The sequence below is a fragment of the Ochotona princeps genome, chromosome 12, assembly GCF_030435755.1.
Source record: "Ochotona princeps isolate mOchPri1 chromosome 12, mOchPri1.hap1, whole genome shotgun sequence".
Taxonomy (NCBI): Eukaryota; Metazoa; Chordata; class Mammalia; order Lagomorpha; family Ochotonidae; genus Ochotona; species Ochotona princeps.
Window position 1 is genome coordinate 42774478 of NC_080843.1, and position 20061 is coordinate 42794538.

A 20061-nucleotide genomic window follows, 5' to 3' on the forward strand; every position below is an offset into this window, starting at 1 on the left:
TTATGTAATCTGTATGGTTGTTAGCTCTCCTTTAAGCTGATCAGGCAGAAACGTCAATGGCTACATGTGACAAAGAATAAAGACTTTGAAGAAATAATACTAGGAAGTCACTGAACAAATAAATAGCAGAACACAGGGGGCAACGTCAAACCCTAGGAAAAGAAGGCTGCAATTCCCAGCACTACCACGTCATGCCGTTCATAAATGTCTACTTCCAACAAGAATGACAAAAATGAAGGAGTAAAGTATGGCTCATTCACAGAGGAAGAGAGGCAATGAAAACTCTCTGAGGAAGAAAGACAAGTAATACTAGAAACTTTAAATTCAGCTTTTACAAATCTATTTAAAGAATTAAATGAGGAGTAAAGAATTAAAGGAAAGTATGATAACCATGTCTCTTCAGAGAATACCACTGGTGACAGAAATTATTTTTAAATCCATATAGGATTTCAAAACTTAAAACTACTACAAGTGGAACTCCTTTGTCAGAATGCAGTCCCTGCAGGTGAGCTCAAGAACCAGGGCTGGGAGCAGCCTGGACCAGGCCAGGTTATGGTACCTGCCAATATATGTGTGGATCAGATCTGACAGCAGGCCAAGCAGGGCCAATTCATAACACCCACTGCCAGATCCAAGAACCAGGATGGGGTGTAAGACAGGCCACAACACCAGCCAATCGACATAAGAACTGGAACTGGGAGTTGCTGGGCTCGGCTAGGCTGCAACACCTGCCAGCATAAGCTGGAACTGGGGGCAGATCAGGCCAGGCCAGGCCTGCCTAAAGCACACACAAGCAAATGCCGAGGTGAGGTGAGGTGAGACAGGACATGCCATGTTGGGCCACAGCACCCAGCAGCACACGTGAAATGGTAGGAGGCAGGGAGAGAAGAGTGGCGGTAGTGGCTGTCCTGACATTGGCAGTGCGAGCCCAGTAGGGGAGCTTCAGGGGATCTCGTGCTAGGCCAGTGCTTCCATGAGTAAGTATGAGAACTGGGCCCGTGGCAGACCAGGCCAGCAGGGCTACAACACCTGTTGGCCTGCATGTGAACAAGAACAGGGGGAGAGCCATGCTGGGATAATCAACTGTATCCATTGGTGCAGGCATGAGCTAGAGTAGGTACAGGCTGGTCGGGCTTTGTTACAGCTTAAGCTGGCAAGTGCTGGGATTGGAGGCAAGTCCTGTCAAGCTAGACTGTAGAACCACCTGAAGAGTGCAAGATCCAGGGCTGGAAGTGGGCCTGTTAGGGAAGCTATGGTCACCTCTCTAATGTGCTGCAAATCCCACTGGTGAGCAGGAGAAAAGTGCTGGGGGCAGGCCTAGATAGCTAGGCAGTGAAATCTGTAGACACGAATGTGAGCTGGATAGTGGGGTTAGTTGGGTTGAGATAGGCTTCAATGCCTATTGATATGTATGAGCGCTGAGTGGGAAGCAGAACAGACTGAGCCAGTCTGCTGCATATACTGCCAAACACAAGAACCTGGCCGGCGGGGGTGGGAGGTGGGTAGTGAGGATTGCTCTGATTAGGTACAGCTCCTGTTGGTGTTCATGAAAGCCGAGTGTGTGGGTAGGGTTGGGCTGGGCCACAGCATCCATCAGTTTATATAAGACATGGGCCTGGAGACAGAAACAATCTAGCAATTTCACTACCAGTGTATGCATGCATAGGCTGATGTGAGTGACAGACTAAGCTGGACCCTGTACTAGCAACCACACATGAGTCAGGTCTTGGATCACCTCAGATGAAGTTCTTTGGGGATCCCCCCCAATTGAACCACTGGTCTCAGAATTCCAACCTTGATGAGAATCACAAGATCTGTGATCTGACCATGGAGTGCATATGTCAGAACTGGGCCTAATTAGTGACTAAAACGGCTGAGTGTGAAGTATATGAGAACTCAGCTATACAATACTTGTTTTGTAAATTTTAAGCTATTTGGAATAAAAAGTTAAAATAAAGACCAAATCAGTGATATGGTTGCACAACTCTATAAAAACTCTAAAAGACACTTAAGTATCTAACTTAAAAAGATGTTTCATAGTTAATAAATTACATCCCAATTAAGCCATTATAAAACAGAAGCCCTGATAAGTTAGTTACTTTTGCATACCTAGTAGAATGTGCAAAATCCAAAAGGCTAAATATATCAACATTGCCAAGGATGTAGAACATCATTACTACTCTAAGGGTAAAACGACGCAACCTATTTGGAGAACTGTCTGGCACTATGCTTTATGGTTATAAAGGCATTTAACTTCAGTCATATCAACTCAACTCCCTGGTTCTTCATGCAAAAGAAGTAAAAGGTTAGCACTGTTCAAAACTCCTTATTCATAATAACCCAACAATGGAAGCCAGCCAAACATCCAACAGCAAGAAAATGGGTAAATAAACCATGGGACACGGAGCAATATTCAGACACATATATATGGATATTGATATATGTATACATACACACACACAATGAAACACTACTCCATAATCAAACACAAAAAGCTGGTACAGAAACATGGATGAACTTTGAAATTATTGTCTTGACAGAAAAAGAGCAAGATATGCAAGCACACACACACTGCATGATTCTAGTTGCGTAAAGCTGGAGTACAGGCAAAACTAATCTCTCCTAGGAGGAAACAGTAGTTTCCAAGGCAGGCTAACAGGGGAGGGAGTAAAAGAGAAAATTCAGAAGTGACAAAGTATTTTAGGCATTGTGTATATTTGTAACTTATCAAAACTCATTGGAACAAACACTTCTGATCTACATTTTATTAACATTTTATTTATGACCTACATTAATATTATTTTATTAATGTAAATTTTATCCCAAGCAAAAAATAAAGAGTAGCATGTAAGAAAAAGACATGTTTCTATTGAATGATGGGTAATCTAGGATAAGCTTATGCTATTACTGAGGCTGGCACCATGACACCAGTTGGCAAAGCCACCATAGCATCTCACATGGAATGGTTCCAATAACAGTGATTCTATTTCTGATCTAACTTCCTGGTAATGCACTTGGGAATGCAGCAGAAGATGGTTCAAATGTTTGGGTCCCTGTCAACCATGTAGGAGACCTGTAAGCTCATGGATCATGGCTTTAGAATGGCCCAGATTCAACTATTGCAACCACTGGCACAATACCGATAAAAGTAAAGGTTCAGCACATTAGGTTTATATTATATTATTCTCAACAGTTTGTGTAATTCAACAGTTCTCAAGTGAAAACTTCAAAGTTATTCATTCATAAAAAAGCATTTCTTACTGTAGTTCTGTGGTACAAATTCTGGGTTCTTAGGTATTTTCAACTTGTATGATACATCTCCAATAGTAACTGTATCCCCTGAAAAGAGAATAAAGAAACAGAACTGTTAAGACAGGCAAGTTAAAAACACACACTTTTCTCTTGGTCAAACAATGTCCTGAGCTACAGATAAGACTATAATAGAAATACGCCATAAATATTCTTCAGACACTATGCTCTAAAACCTCCATCCAAAGTATATAATATACAATGGAAACACAAGAAACCCGTGAAATTGGGGCTGGTGTGATGATTGAACTGACAAATCTGCCACCTCCAAGCGCTGACATCCCATATAAGCACTGGTTCATGTCACAGATGATCTGCTTCCCATCCAGTTACCTGCTTATGGACTGACAAAGAAGTGGAGGATGGCTCGAAGTTTTGGGACTCTGTACCCATGTGGGAGACCCAGAAGAAGCTCCTGGCTCCTGCTTCAGATCAACTCAGCTCTGGACATTGCAGTCATGTGGAGAGTCAATCAGCAGATGGAAGATCTTCCTCTCTGTCTCTCCTTCTTTCTGTAAGCCTGCCTTTCCAATAAAAATAAGTTAATCTTAAGAAGGGAGGGAAGAAGAAGAGAGGGAGAGGGAAGGAAAGGAAGAAGGAAGGAAGGAAGGAAGGAAGGAAGGAAGGAAGGAAGGAAGGAAGGAAGGAAGGAAGGAAGATAGGTAGGTAGGTAGGTAGGTAGGTAGATAGATCAGTGACGCTCACACTGTAAATGCTAAAGGGTGAACCTTGGCCTAACACTGAACCCATTCAGTGGGTGGAACATCCATGCCCCATATCAGAGTGCCAGTGTTTTAGCTGTTTCAATTCCAATGTCCTGCTAATGCAAAACCTGGGAGGATGACAGGGATGGCTCAAGTAGCTGAGTTCTTGCCACCCACATAGGAGGCCTGGATACATTTCCAGCTCCCAGCTCCATTCAGCCAAGCCTTCCCAGGTCTGTGGGGAATGAACCAGTGGATACAAATCCTGTTTCTCTGTCCAATAAAATTAAAATTTAAAAACACAAATCTGAATGTTAATTTAGGAGAAATGCAATAAAATACACTAACAGCTTTATTTTTTCATTAGTAGCAGTGTTAGTAGAAGCAATAACATTCAGGAAAGTTCTTTAAGATCATGCAAAACACAACAGGGTAGAATCTTTCACATACAGCCTCATTTATATTTATACATACACACACACACACACACACACATGTATATATTTATACATTGCCAATTTTACCACATATAATTTCAGGTTTTCAAACAGAATGACCTTCAAAACTCTACATTTCTAGTTGCTAAAAAGAATAATGTGCCAGTAGCATAAATCCCAAGAAATCCTCCATGATACAAGTAAAGAGGGCACAAGTTCTCTAAATACTGTTTTTAAGGAAGTTCTATTTGTTGTGGGTGTTGTTCTCTTTAAAAGATTTATTTTTATTGGAAAGGCAGATTTACACAGAGAAGAAGAGACAGAGAGAAAGATCATCTATCCACTGGTTCACCCCCCCAAATGGCTACAATGGTGGGAGATAAGCCAATCTGAAGCCAGGAGCTTTTTCCGGGTCTCCCACATGGATGCAGGTATCGAAGGCTTTGGAATATCTTCCACTGTTTTTCCGGGCCATAAACAATGTGCTGCATGGGAAGAAAAGCAGCCAACACACAAACCAGCATCGATGGGGGATGTTGGTGCTTACAAAGCAGAGGATTAGCCAGTTGACCAATCATAGCCCAGGGTGTGCTTTTTGTTTTTTGTTTTTTAAGTAGCATTAGTTTGTGCAGGACTAACCCAAACAACCCCTCTGTTTTACTTTCTGCAGTAGCAAACACTTGCACTACACATGGAACTTCAACTGAAAAGGGCTCGAAAATGCTCAGAAATGGGGAAAGCACTTGTCCTAGATGAAGGTTATTACCACCCATAATTCACTTCAAAATATCTGATGTGACCTCCCAGCTACAGCTCCCACTAAAGCAGACCCTGGGAAGGAGCTGGGTACCTGGATTTAGCTCCTGGTTTGGGCTCTGGCTGGCCCTAGTAGTGACTGACATTTGGGGAGTAAATTAGCTCATGGGAGCACTCTTTCAGCCCCCGCTCCCACCATTCAAATGAAAAACTAAATAATTATAGTAATTTACAGACACTTAGAAAAAGTAACTGTTTAAAACACATCATTCAGCATTGCCAGCCTACAGCCAGTGAGGTACTTTGGAGACCAAGGTCATAAATCATGGTGATCATAATAGCCAATGCTTGTTGAATGCTTACAATCATCTAAGAATTCTGCACATCCCAAAATACCCTGTGAAATAGAGGCTTTAAAAATGAGAAGATCTGTAAATCTGTGAAAAAGTCTTATAAATGAAGAAATTTATTACAGACACATGGTGAGTTGGAAAAAGAAGATAAGGACTACATACAGAGCCAAGTTCTTGCTGGAATCAAAATTAGCAGTCAGGCAATAAAGCAAAACACACACAAGAACAATAACCCTAGGGATGAAAATGTCTTCCAGAACACACTAGGACCTCCCTCTCCATCCCTCAGTCTTTACTCAGTCTTTCAGAGATGCCCCAGGCATCCAGCTCATATGGGAACTTGAGAGAAGTCCACATTTCAGTACCACCTCTCTATGTTCCAACAAGTAACCCTCAATGCAAATTTCTGAACTGCTTTTAAGTACTAATACCCTGTAAATCAGGTGATTAGCACAGTCTCGCAAACAAATTGTTCCTAGATATTGTCTGACAGGTCATATCTACCTTCCTATACAAATTAGTCAATTTTTAAAGTAAATTTTTAAAGGATAAGTTTGCTTGCAATATGACTGGTACCTATTGGCATTGAATACGAAGTGATTGAAAGGAATTTCAGTTTGGGTACTTGCAAATGAGATACATTCATGAATGTTTTCACTTCCTGAAAACACTAATTTTTGGTCTCCTGACAAAACATGTGCCAAGTAATTAACATGAACATTAGAACAGTTTGAGGCACAAGATCTCATTATAAATCTTGGCATCAGTAGCAGGTCTGACCAAATCATTCTGATAGCCAACCTAGGAAAAACACAGATTACACATCACAGGAACTTCACAGCTGGCTGTAAATTTGTTTACAAATAAATAAAGAGTCCGACCTCACGCTTCTTATAAATAAATTTCACAGCAGATTAAGGTACCACCTGTGATGCCAACATCCAATATGGGTCCCAGTTCAAGTCCCAGCTGCTCTACTCCAACTTACTACTCTTCTGATGAACCTGGGGAAGGCAGAAGCAGACGCCCCAAATGCAATCGCCAACTATAATACATCTGTAAATAACCTCTTTGTTGAGGATTGTTTGTTTTGTCTTTAGGGAGGAAGGATACTTTTTTTTCTGAGTATACAGAATTGAACTTCTGATCTTTCCATCAAAATACGCCCCTGTGGTATCCCCCAACTCTGCTAAATCCTTGCAATTGCTCAGATCAACATGCAAGGATTCCTTCTTAACTTTTCTTCCTATGCCCCAATTCATTCTAGTCCAAGTCGGCATTCAATCTCACTCCATAAGAGATCTCTTCTTGCAGCCCTTGCTCCCCTGTAGTCTGGTGTCAACAGAGCAGCCACAGTAATTCTAGTAAAATCATACTAAAGCAATGCCAGCCTTTACTCACTCCTCAGTCTGCAACAGCTCCTAAGGCTCTCTCTGGTCTGACTCTTTCCTTTCTGACCTCCCCTGCCCATTATACTCAACCCACAACTGTTTCCACACTATTCCTTAAACAAGCTGGATCCATTTTAAGCTTTTCCACTTGGTTTTCCTATTGTATACAATGTTTTTCTATTCATGAAACAGCCTCCCAGAAAGAGTCAAAGGGCACATTTAAACTGAGTAACAGACAAATATAACTAAGGGATAATTCATGAAGAGGTAGGTTGTTTGGGGAAAATAACAGGGTTCCTGGAACCAGCATACTAGAAATCCAGTATGACCCTAGGCCCGAAGGGGAGAAGTCAGAGTTCCAGTGAAGAAAGTTAACTGTATAGCCACTACCAGGAGCTGTGGCCCTTCATGGAAGAACAAATCAAGCCACCAGCACTGTCCTGGCGAGGAGAGAGCTAGGGATCAAGCAGTAAGTGAAAAATGACAGATCTAAAAAGTAGAAAAAGGCAAACCCACCACCATACCTAGGTTCTTTAAACACACCCCTCTCGGGGGAGTGATTAGAACAGCAGGGGATATGGGGAAGTACAGAAAAGTGCCACTAATTTTCCATCTTTCTATCAAATATTGGAGTAAGGACAGAGAAGATCTGAAGACACCTCACGCACCCCACCCAAACAATCTTTACAGAACACTATACACAATAACAGCACATCTACTCTTTCGACGTGCCCATGCAATATTCACACAAACAGCTCACAGGTCTGACCATAAAGCAAGACTTAAGAAATTCAAAGGACTGAAATCACATACAGCATGTTACAGAATTAAACTAGAAATCAAAATAGTGACATGCAAAATTCCTTCCAAACATTTGGAAACCAGGCAACAGGCTTCTAACATATCTAAAAAAGAAATCAAGATGCAAATTAGGCTAATTAATGAAGAGGTCGGTGGTCAATGAGTCATGTCTGTTGTTGTGGACAAAGGGTAGAGATCATGACATTTATATGGACCAGGTATTGGCCATCCTTGCCTTAACTGTTGATGCTCTTGGTCACCTTTTGTTATTATACTATACTTTTCTCTTTTTTCAGATTTATTTATTTTTATTGGAAAGACAGATCAGATTTACAGAGAAAAGAAGAGATAGAGATCTTCTATCTATGGGTTCACTCCTCAAACACCTACAACAGCTGGAGCTGAGCCAGTCTGAAGCCAGGAGCCAGGAGCTTCTTCTAGGTCTCCCAGGTGGGTGCAGGGTTCCAAGGCTTTAGCCGTCTTCTACTGCTTTCCCAGGCCACAAGCAGGGAGATGGACCAGAAGTGGAGTAGCCAGGACATGAACCAGCACTCATTTGGGATCCCGGTGTATGCAAGGCAAGGATTTAGCCACTGAGCCATTGCATGGGGCCCTATACTCTTCTAAGTCACATAAACCACACCAATGGTCCAACCCTCGACCCTCATAAAACTCTCAGAGGTCTATCTTCGCTCAGATCTTTTGAGCTTCCTAGTTTCTCGTAGCTTACTCCACACCTGACCTAGATATTCCAGAAATATCTCAACCTCAATACAAAAACAACCAAAAATACCAAAGCACTGTATTGTGCATGCCTCACCATTTCCAACCAGTTCTGACTCTTGTATTCCTGTCTCAGGGATGAACATTGTATCCCTTAAGCCTAAATGTTCTCCCACATTTCCCACCCTGCTTTCCAAACAGTCTGCAAATTTCTTCATGTCTCCCCCTGTGCCCCATGTCTGTAGCATGATCCCCATCTTCCTTGAAAATTGATCACTTCAAAGGTGGGTGTTTAGCCAACCAGTTAAGACAGTGGTTCATACTAAGGAATACTACTCAGTCATTAAAAAGAATGGAATTTGGGCCCAGCACAATAGACTAGCAGCTGAAGTCCTTGCATTGAACACACCAGGATCCCATATGGTCACCGGTTCAAATCCTGGAAGCCCCACTTTCCATCCAGCTCCCTGCTTGTGGCCAGGGAAAGCAGTAGAGGACGGCCCTTGGAATCCTGCACCCACCTGGGAGATCTGGAAAAAGCTCCTGGCTCCTGGCTTTGGATTGGCTCAGCTCCAGCTGTTGCAGCAGCTTTGGGAGTGAGCCAGTGGACACACATAAACAACAAAAACATCTGCAGTCACAACAGCCTAGTACCTAAAATCCTATTTCGCACGTGCCAGGATCCCATATGGGCGCCAGTTCTAATCATGGCAGCTACTCCACTTGCCTTCCAGCTCCCTGCTTGTAGCCTGGAAAAGCAACCGATGTCCCAATGCCTTGGGACCCTACACCCGTGTGGGAGACCTGGAGGAAGTTCCTGGCTCCAGGCTTCAGATTAACACAGCTTTGGCCACTGCGGGTCACTTGGGGAGTGAAACACTGGACGGAAGAGCTTCCTCTCTGTCTCTCCTCCTCTCTGTATATCTGCCTTTCCAATAAAAATTAAAATACATCCATAAAAAAAAAGAATGAAATTCTACCATTTGCAACAAAATGGTCCCAACTACAGATCATTATACTCAGTGAAATAAGCCAATCCCAAAAGGACAAATATCATATATTCTTTCTGATATAAGGCAACCTTCATGCAAAATACAAGATCAATAGATATATAGGTAAACAGGCATGTACATATAGTCATCTAGAAGAATGGAATAATAGACTATCATTTCAAGATGAGAAGATACAATGCAGTATGCATCTCTACTTCCAAACCAAAAATCCACTCCCAATGAAACTGTTAAATATATCTTGACAATAGGATGCTGGATACTCTGCCATTGTCCATACCTACAAGGTCAGGATACACTTAAATAGCAAAATGATGGACTAACGACTGTTTTTGAAGGACTATACTCCTGTAATAATAAAGAGGAAATTTGTGACTGGGGGGGAGAGGTGGGAGGGGGGACTTAAGAAGGGAAAGAGGGGAAATCCCAGAGACTATGGAGCCATACCATCAAACAGAGAGAGAGAGAGAGAAGGGATGGAGGGAGGAAAGAAGGGAGCAAAAAGGCACTGGTTTGAACACCGATATCTGATATCCAAGTACCTGGACCCAAGTAATTAAGTTCCTGAACCCTGCATCCACATGGGGGACCTGGATTCAGTTCCTGACCCTCAGCTTCAGCCTGCTCTTACTCCAGCCACCTACTGAGGCCATTTGAAAAGTGAACCAGTAGATCAGAGGCAGCATGCTCTCCTGCTATTATTCTCTCTTCCCCCATCTCTTCAATAAAAACATTCCACTCCCATCTTTCTGATAACACACTGTGACATTCATGCTTTGGTAATGCATTTCTCACACTGTGATAATTGCTGCTTATGAATCTTCTACAACAGTAGTCTTTGAATTAAAGTGCACTGACATTTTCCAAGGGTGCAAGGCTCAAGCGATCTTCACTTTCATGTATTTTCTCCTAACATGAATCAGAACCTGCAGTTCACATTACATAACACAATATTATATTACTTTATCAGAAAGCAGATGAAAGAGTAAAACTTTATAATCATATGAGATAACTTAAACATTAAATTAGATTATTTCTTTTATAATCATAAGATTATTTCATTCATGGCTTTGCTGGTTTTAATTAGCTTACAAAATGGGTCCTATAATTTGCATTTTTTAGTATTTTCTTAACATCCTTTAAAATAAATAAATTAATACATTCATTTTAACTGAAGGCAAAAAGGTATTTTATGTCAGAAAGTTGAATTTCCCTGACAGGATTTAGAGTATAAACTCCACTTGTTAATCATAAAGACTTTAAGTAATTGTCTCAAAAAAGTACTTAAACGTGATGGGGAAAGGTAATGACAAAACAATACTGAAATTAACAGTTATCATTTTGTCAACTCATCTTGTGTAAATAGTTTACATAAACAGTTACTAAGCAAGAAAGTAACAGATAAAACCATTTGATAAATTTTGACAAAGTCTCTTTAGTGACTCTCTCAGAAATCAAGGTACCAATGAGTGTTAGGTGTGTGTACACCACTTTTTGGCAAGTCAGGTGGTTTTTGATTCTTTGCTACAAAAAACTTGGAAAGGACACCAATCAATTGTCAGCTAATAACAGATCATAAAACTTTTCTGACCACTAATCAGCATTTTTTGGCAAATAACCTAAGATATTCTTTATACCGTTACACAAAAAACTTCAAATTCCAGGTATTATTAGAATTGTTGCTACACTGAACTAGAGGATATTAACCATATTAATTAGTGGTATTTAATATTCAACTGGGATAAAGTGCCACTCATGTCACTAAAGGTGTTTTCCCTAAGTTTGTTTCTATCAAAATTTGTAAACACTGAAGTTCTTCTGAACATTTGTGCACTAATTATGATTGACATGTTTTAAACGTTTCCATTTAAAAGATACACTTAAAGCTTTGTAACAGTTTTATTCAAAATGTCAACCTTTACAACCTGCTGGAAATGTCACTTAGACATTTTTGTTGCATAGAAGTGTGATAAAAATAAAGCTTTCAAATAAAAACCTATTAAAATTGCACAGACTAAACTTATTGCAGATTTTAACTGAAATACAAATTCAAGGAGAAAAAGCATTTTACATTTTCTGATATTTAGGAAGAATTTATCTACTTTCAAAAAAGAGACAGTAAAAAGAAATTACTAGGATATTTGGTCTTTAATTAAAAGATACACTTAACAGTTTGTAACAATTTTTCATCTAAATGTCAATATTTACAACACACAAGGAATGTCACCCTTTCCAACTATTCATACTTATCAGGAAAACTTCTAGTCAACCTAAAAATGTGCAAAGGACTACATATTTGAAAAATCCTTTCAACAAACAGACAAAAGCAAATGTTCAAAGACTACTGCCTAGTCTGCGAAACACATTTTGGTGTAAGGACTATGTTTTAATCACCATTCTAGCTGCCATGTCAAAAAGCAGTATCTCAGACCTACCAGACACCAATAAATGTCCAAAAAATTGATAAATTAGTGACAACAATGTCTAACTAAATATTGTTTTTAATTAAATATTATTTCAAACCCTAATCAATTTTATGCCTTCTTTGATAACTTATCTCCCAAAATGATCATAAATCAATCCATTTGTAATCGATTCATGTAAATAAAGTAGATTAAATATTTTTCCAAAGGTCCATGAAAATACTTATGAGACAACAGGTAACATAATTTAGGCAGAAGAAGTCAATGCATTCTTTCCTTCAAACAAGCTATTTGAGTCCAAACATCCTTTTTTTTTTAATGTACTTAGCAATATAAGATACTTTTAGTGGAAATTATTAAAATAATTGGAATGAATTATATTAAAAGAATCTTGGGGCCTTGCTGCAACACAAGCCACACCAGGTTAAGTTGCTGCTTGCAACAGCATACCATATGGAGTGCTGGTTAGTTGCAGATGCTTTGCTCTGGACCCAGTTTCCTACTAATGCACCTGAAAAGCCACTGGAAGATGGGGTGCAAGTAATCTGGCCCATTCCCATCCATCAGTGAGACCTGGGTGGAATTCCAGGATGCTGGCTTCGCCCTGGCCCTGGCCCAGCCACTGTGTTCATCTGTGGCATGAACCAGTTGACAAAAGATCTCTTTCTCTCTCACTCCCTCTCTTTCACTCGGCTTTTCAAATAAATAAAAAATAAATCTTTTTTTAAAAAAGCAGGAAGGCTTGATTTTAATTTTTGAAATAATCCTTAAAGGGATTTCCCAATGATATATAGGAAAATCACTTCTATATTGAACTTAATAATTAAGGAAACATTTTATAAGACACTCACATACAAATCCCTTTGGACATTGCTAGCGAGTTTTAGGTCTTTTCCAATGAATACCTGTTGTGTTTTGCGTGTTCAATATGCCTTCCTCTTTCTTTTGACAACAGAATTCCCCTCTTCTGTGAAGAACCTATGACACTGGTTTAAGTTTTATACCACTCGTTCCGATGTCAAAGTTCACTCTTTGACCAAAATCCCCCACAGGCAAGTACTCTGCACAAACCTAACCAGACCATTCCCTCAGTCATAATTGTTTCAGAAATGGCCACATGACCCAAGCTTAGTCTCACCAGGATGTTTGTCAATTCTGGCAGGAAAATATGCTTTTACTGCATTGTAAGGACAGTGAAAGTCTTGGGTTATCAGAGTGGAAAGCAGAGGCACCAAGGGAAAGGTAGAGAAGCCCACGTCCTAAAGGTATTACGTGAAACACCACATCCAGGCAAGCCTAAAGTCACTGGGCCTCATGCCAATCGAGCAAATACATATGGTTTTTCCTTGCACACTTCTTTCCCCTAAAACCTAAATGTCTGCTGACTAACATAGCAATTCTTGTAAGTTAATGGCAGACAGAGCAAATGTGACGGTCCCCATTTTAAAGAGGCAGATGGATGCTCAGGGAAGAATACGGGGCATTTAAATCTGAGGACATTTGAAAACAAGCCGTTTCATCAAAGTATCAGCATTCATACATTTTTATCAACTAAGTAATTTTCCAGGCAAAATTTGGTAAGCTAAAAAAAAATTACTAATCAATCTTTATTTAGCAGATATTCACTTTTTTAAATTGAAGACTTACTTTTTTTTTTTTTTTCGTCTTGTAGAACTTTATCAAGTGTAGCATCTAAACCTACATGCTCTTTTCTGAGACCACTGACCAGGGGCAAATAACAGTAACATTATTCCTTTGATGTCTCATCAATAACAAATTTTGCTGGAAACAGCTTTGTCACAGTATTTTTTTGTATTGAAAACTATTCTAAGTATTCCTTAGAATTTTGCTATGACTGATAGTTCACATTTAATTCCTGGCTAACCCATAACAAAGGTGGATACTCTCCTTAGATACTTTAAGGCTATTTTAACTATTAAGTACTTCACCAATTTCAAAAATGTTTTCATTTATATATTTCACGCACAACTGTGGCAGCAATGCTCCTAGCATGTACTTTTTAACGCCCTCCAAGTTGGAGACCTGGATTCTGTTAATGAATGTATGTATTTTTAAAACAATCAACTCTATGGAATAGATTCAATGCTTTTCTTTTGAAGTGTTTAAGCAATGGAGAGGATCCCTAGATCCTCCAAGTCCTTAGGTAACCGAAGGCAACTGTAATCCCAGCATACAAACTAACGGCTCAGGGGAGTGTACTTGTCAAAGAGCTGCGTCCCAGCCAATCACAGCAGCAGAGTTTCAATCACTCACAGGCTGCCAACTGATCAGGCCACATTCAAGAGGCAAGCAGCCCAGCTGTCCCCAACTGAGCTGTGTCTGTGCCTGCCTTCCACTTTCTGTCCATAAATGCCACAGAGTGCAGCACTCTGTCCATGTTCTGCAGCAGATGCGCTCAAGCGCAACGTTAGGTTTAATGAGTTTCACAAAATAGCTTTAACAATAGCTTGGACAGAGAAGCTGGTTTCATTCAGGTTTCTCAACAGAGGCGCTTTGAGGGTAGATCAATCTTTGGTGAGAGGGGTTACCTGGTACGTTACACAACTTCTGGCAGAACGGTGGTCTCTGTTCACTAGAAGTCAACATACATCCTTCCTGATTCCGCCCATCTAGACTGTCTCCAGACATGACCGAATGTCCCCACAGGGGAGGGGAATCACTATTACTTTTATTATTACCATTTTTTTAAATATCCAGAACCTACACTCAAGAGAAAACCAAATGAATCAGTAATTCTCACACTGGTCAGTGTGCTCCCAACACAGACCTTCCCAAGAAGTGATAAAGTTTTAACTATTCTGGGAGTTTACTTCTAAAATTCTTTAATACACATAAGATGAGGCTATCCCCAAGGTCAAAAGAGTATACTTTTCAATTCAAAGAAGTTAGCAATTTTCTCAAGGTTCAATTCCAAGTAAATACTGAGCTAGAACTTAATTGAGACCACAAGATAGCTTCTTTCTCATTTATAAATATTTTCCAGTTAAGGCACAGTTCTGTATTTCCTTAACCCAAAATCATTGATCACAAACTCTAGTATAGCCCAAAGACATAAATTTAAATTACAAAATTACATGAATTGCACAGCCCTGGCTATTTTGGCCATCTGGGGAATGAACCAGTGGATAGAAGACCTCTCTCCACCTCTCCCTGTAATTCAGCCTTACAAATAAATCTTAAAAATTTAATATGTTGTGTGTATTCTCTCATATTTAAAATGCCAGCTGCTACTTTCATTTGCTGACATACACAAATTCTGAAGACATTCAAAACTAATCTGTCAGTAACTGGATAATACGGACTTTAAAACTTCATACCTGAATTCATTCCTACTGTTTCCATAGTCAACATACACTCTTCTCATGTCAATTAACTCTACTCCATTTGCCTCCCCAGAGAATTCTGAACCTGAAAGGAACTGGGTTCATTTTTTTCTGAAGTCATGGAACAACGCCTACACAGCTGAAATACACTAAGACACTTAGACTGAATGTATTAACTAACTGTATTAACTAACTGAATTAACTAACTGTATTAACTAACTGAAACTTCACAATAACCCCAGTAGATGTACTCTTCTTAGCCTCATTTTACAGCTAAGGAAGCACACAGAAAACTAGGTAACTCACACTCCAGTGCCCATGGGTAGGTGGCACAGAAGTGGATTGCATCCAAGATGTCAAAGTCCAAGGTACAGCCTACATTCCTACCCTCAACCTCTGCCCACCAGGACAAAGGAGCAACAACCAAACAACACGGACACACATAAACAACAAAACACCTGAAGTCACAACAGCCTAGCGCCTGAAGGCTTCGAATTGCACGTGCTGGCATCCCACATGGGCGCCGGTTCTAATCCCGGCAGCCCGGGTTCCCACCTAGCTCCCCGCTTGCGGCCTGGGAAAGCAGTCGAGGACGACTTGGGATCCTGCACTCGGGTGGGAGACCCGGAAGAGCTCCCTGCTCCTGGCAGCTTTGGCTGTTGCGCTCACTTGAGGAGTAAATCAATGGACAGAAAATCTTCCTCTTTGTCTCTCCTCCTCTCTGTATAGATGACTTTACAATAAAAATAAATAAATCTTAAATAAATAAATAAATCTTTATAAAAAAGAATCAACGAGTTAAATGAATGGAATGTGAAGTCACTCGTTTTCTAGCAAGCGAAAGTACTGGGCAGTGAAGACAGACGGCAAGAGGAAACAATGACACCCAGGGCTTCATTGTGAAACCTCTATTATTCTAAGCAATCGTGACATTGACAAACTCTTGCCTAAGAGCACCACAGGAGACATCGCGTCGCTTAACCATTGCAAGCAACCTACACCAACACACAACCTGAGAATCGTAAGGTCAGCTGAGAAAGAAACTACTAAACCTAGACTTGGGAGTATGTGATTCTAGTGTGGTCACTCTGCTTTTAGGGTCTTCAATCACCTCGTTGGTAGATTCAAGGGTTTTAATTAAATTAACCTGTGGTTGTCAGCGCACTGAGCGTATGTGGAACTTGGAACACCTGTTGGAAAGGCTCTTGGCTGCTTCTAAAACATCGCAAACTGTTGGAGCTTTGGATGGAACGTGGTCCGGACCGGCTTCCAGGCTTTTGGAACTCGGAGGGCAGGGGCAAGTCCGGCTTCCCTGAATCTCGCGAGCTGCTGTTTTTTTCTGTGGTGTACAGTAACCCAAGCCAGAATCCTGAGGGTCAAAGCAGCCTCGAGGCAAGAAGACAGCCCAGAGAGTGCAAGAACTCTGCCGCAAGTCGCACAGCAAACAACTAGCCCCGCGTGCAGCCAGCGGCACCCAAGGGGCGCCCCGGGTTACCTGAGTCGGCCCCCGTCCCGGCGGTGTGCTGCAGTCTGACCTCGGGCCGGCCGCGTACCACCTGCCGCAGGAGCAGCCTCACACGCCGGGAGGCCGAGCCCCCGCGGCCGCCGGGCGCCCCGAGCAGCAGGATCCGAGACTGCATGGGGCCGGGGGGCGCTGTGGGGACGCCGAGGGGGCCGGGCGCGCCGAGCCCCGCAGGTCGGCCGGCAGCGTGAGACGGCGCGGCAAGGGGGACAGGAAGCGGCACCGCGCCGAGTCCGCCGGAAACTCGTTCCGCCGGCACGGGCGGCCGGGCTGGGACGGGGCGGAGGGAGCCGGCAGGGCGCCCAGGGGCCGGCCCTGGCGCGGGGCCGCCGACCTTTCACCTGCATTCAGCCGCTGCCGGCGGCGCTTCCGGCGGCCCCAGCGCCCTCAAGATCCCTGAGGAGCCGCTATCGGGCCGCTCCACAGACTGCTTCCTGAACGATCCCGTCTCACTGGCCTGGGACCCCGGTTCACCTCCTTTTCGGAAGCTGACACAATATATATGATAGGAGAACTTTCACCATTTCTCGTTGATTGTAACCAACCTTTTCGGTTACCTGAAAGCCATTCTGCGTCTGTTATGAGTGCTTCTAGAATCCTGAAGTTTTCATTCACGGCTTAGTGATACGGGCAGAAATGGACAAACTACCAGAAAGGACGCCTGCCGAGCACGTTTTCAGTCATGCTGCACTGCAGGGGAGTCACAGAAGGGAAGAAGCTGGCCTTCCATAAGGCAGAGGAAGCCTGAGGTAGTTATACGACATCCTGCTCATGTCAGGAGTGGATGGAGCATGTGGAAGGTTGAATCCAGTTACAGAAACCAAAAGCAAACAGGAAAGACGCAGAGGAACTTACTTTCAGCTAAAGGCTTTGCTGGCTGTAGCGTTGAGGCTGTGCTGACGTCCATCTGCTATGTGCAAATGTCACTGTGCCGGGTGCCCAGAAGAAATTGCTGGGGGCGGGGTGGGGGGAGGTGGGAGAACCTGCGTTGTGGCCCAGTAAGCCCTGTGCCATGACCAGCATTCCATACCTGAGCACCTGTTTGAATCCCGATTGTGCTGCTTGCGATCCAGCTTTTTCTAACGCATCTGGGAAGGCAGCAGATGAGGGCCCAGGTTTGCAAGCCCTTGCCACCTGTGTGGGAAGGACTGTTACTGGTTCTGATGGAGTTTGGTTCTGACGTGGGCCTGCCTGGCTGAGACCAAGCTATTGGACCCATTTGAGGAGTGGACCAGTGAATAAAGAATCTCTTCCTCTCTGTTTTCCCCTCCACCCCTCCACAGTCAGTCCTTCTGCTTTTCAAATAAGTAACTTTTAACAAAAACATAATGGTGAAGAGGTTGGTTATAGAAAGACTCTGTGCAACTTGCGAAAGGACATGAACTTGAGAAATGAAAACTGAAACAGGCATCTATCCTATTTAATGAGATGGTGAAAATAGAAGTGATAAGTATTTATACAGTGCATGACACTATGGTTTGATGTATAACTTCTGATTTCATTTCCACAGCATCTCTCTGAGACAACCAAAAGATGGCATAAATACAAGATCTAGGTGTGTAATGTACTTTTTCCACTTTGAGCACATTATGTGCCAGACATCGTGATAACCACTTCAATGAATTGTGCTATTTCATATACTAGTGTTTTGATTAATAATCTATCAGAAGTGAAGAAATCTGGGCCTGGCACAGTAGCCTAGAGGCTAACGTTCTCACCTTGCATCTGCCCTGAGATGCCATATGGGCACCTGTTCATATCCCAGTGGCCCCCTTTCCATCCATCTCCCTGCTTGTAACCTGGGAAACAGTGGAGGACAACCCAAGGCCTTGGGACCCTGCACCCATGTGGGAGATCTGGAAGAAACTCCTGGCTCCTGGCTTCAGATCACAGCTGTTATGGCCACTTGGGGAGTGAACCCAAGGATGGAAGATCTTTCTCTCTGTATCTCTTTCTCTCTGTATATCTGCCTTTCCAATAAAAAATTAAATATTTTTTTAATTGAAGAAACCTAATCTAGAAACAGTAAGACTGTTCAGAGCACTGTTTAAACTCACTGGAACTCAGTAAACAGCTGAGAGAATGGAAGACCAATGTAAGACCATTTGGTGCTAAGAGGTCTTGGAGTTAAGACAATGGGGGGAGCAACAGAAGTTGGTGCACTCAGTAACATTCATGGAGCAACTTGCATACACAGTGCTCTGCTAGGTCCTGGGAAACACAGAAGAGCTACCAAACAGTACAAGACAACAAGACCAGTGTACAAGACATGGGCTCCAGGTACTTGAGTATAACACTGCTCCCAGGAGAAGGTAATGTTTTAACTGATTCTTAAAGGAATCGTCCGAGTTTGTAAGGCTGAGAGAAGGGCATGTGAAATCTGGTAATGGATAGAGTGTGTACCAAGCTTGAAGTGCAGGGCAAGACTCAAAAATAGATTTGGAGTGTCCAGAGATCACATACATAAAGTAATTTGCAGCAACAACACCAGAAAGAGAAACTGAGGCTGTAACACATTTCAGGAGAAGGACCTGGCATCTTCGCCTCCAGGAAATGGGAGAATAGTTAAGGATGGTTAAAGTGACAGTTCTACTAGATCACAATGTGGAGGGAAGTTCTCAAAGGTAGCCCTCTGGCTTCATTTGAATGATAGTTTAGAGTAGTGTAGAAGAGGAATAACAAGCATGGATAGAGTCTGGAGTCCCAAGAAGGGGCAATGAGACCAGCTGAGGCAGAGGCAGTGATCTTTGGGAAGGAGTGAAACGTGTTGCCAGAGGAAGAAAAAGATTATAGAGTGAGGCATCTAGAATGGTTTGATGATAGTGGACTTTGTCTTCCATGTGAAGTAGGCACACATGGACATTGTTATCATGTTTGAAGTGGTTTCAGATACTATAGGTTGAGTTGGAAAGACAAGAAGCATTAAGTACTAGTGATATTGTAATCAGAATAATCTCTGCTTGCAATAACTAAGCCTTGCTGGGCACATTGAGAAAGAATGGACCTTAGTAATAGATGCAGTGATTAACCAAAGGAGTTTGGTTTTGAAAGATGTTCACCACAATCTGCACAACTTCTCTCAAATTATCATAAAATATCTGATCAGCACCGGCATCCCATATGAGAACCTGTTGAGACCTGGCTCCTCCACTTCTGATCCAGCTCCCTGCTAATGTACCTGGGAAAGCAGTGGAGGATGGCCCAAGTGTTTAGGCCTGAAATTTTCTATGCCATAGTGTCAGCCACAGTGTTAGCCCCCTAATGGTCGTGTCTGAGTGTCTAAATTTA

The 20061-nt window shown here is 42.2% G+C and overlaps 1 protein-coding gene across 1 annotated transcript in view; it reads right to left on the reverse strand.

Annotated features, from left to right (window-relative positions):
- Positions 1-17022, reverse strand: part of VWA8 (von Willebrand factor A domain containing 8) — a 355373-nt gene extending 338351 nt beyond the window's left edge. The window contains exons 1-2 of the mRNA XM_058670689.1: positions 16747-17022; positions 3262-3339 (exon numbers count right to left, since the gene is read on the reverse strand). Coding sequence (XP_058526672.1) covers positions 3262-3339; positions 16747-16891 — 223 coding nt within the window. The 5' untranslated portion in view covers positions 16892-17022. The remainder of the gene's footprint in view (positions 1-3261; positions 3340-16746) is intronic.
- Between the last annotated feature and the right edge of the window lie 3039 nt (positions 17023-20061).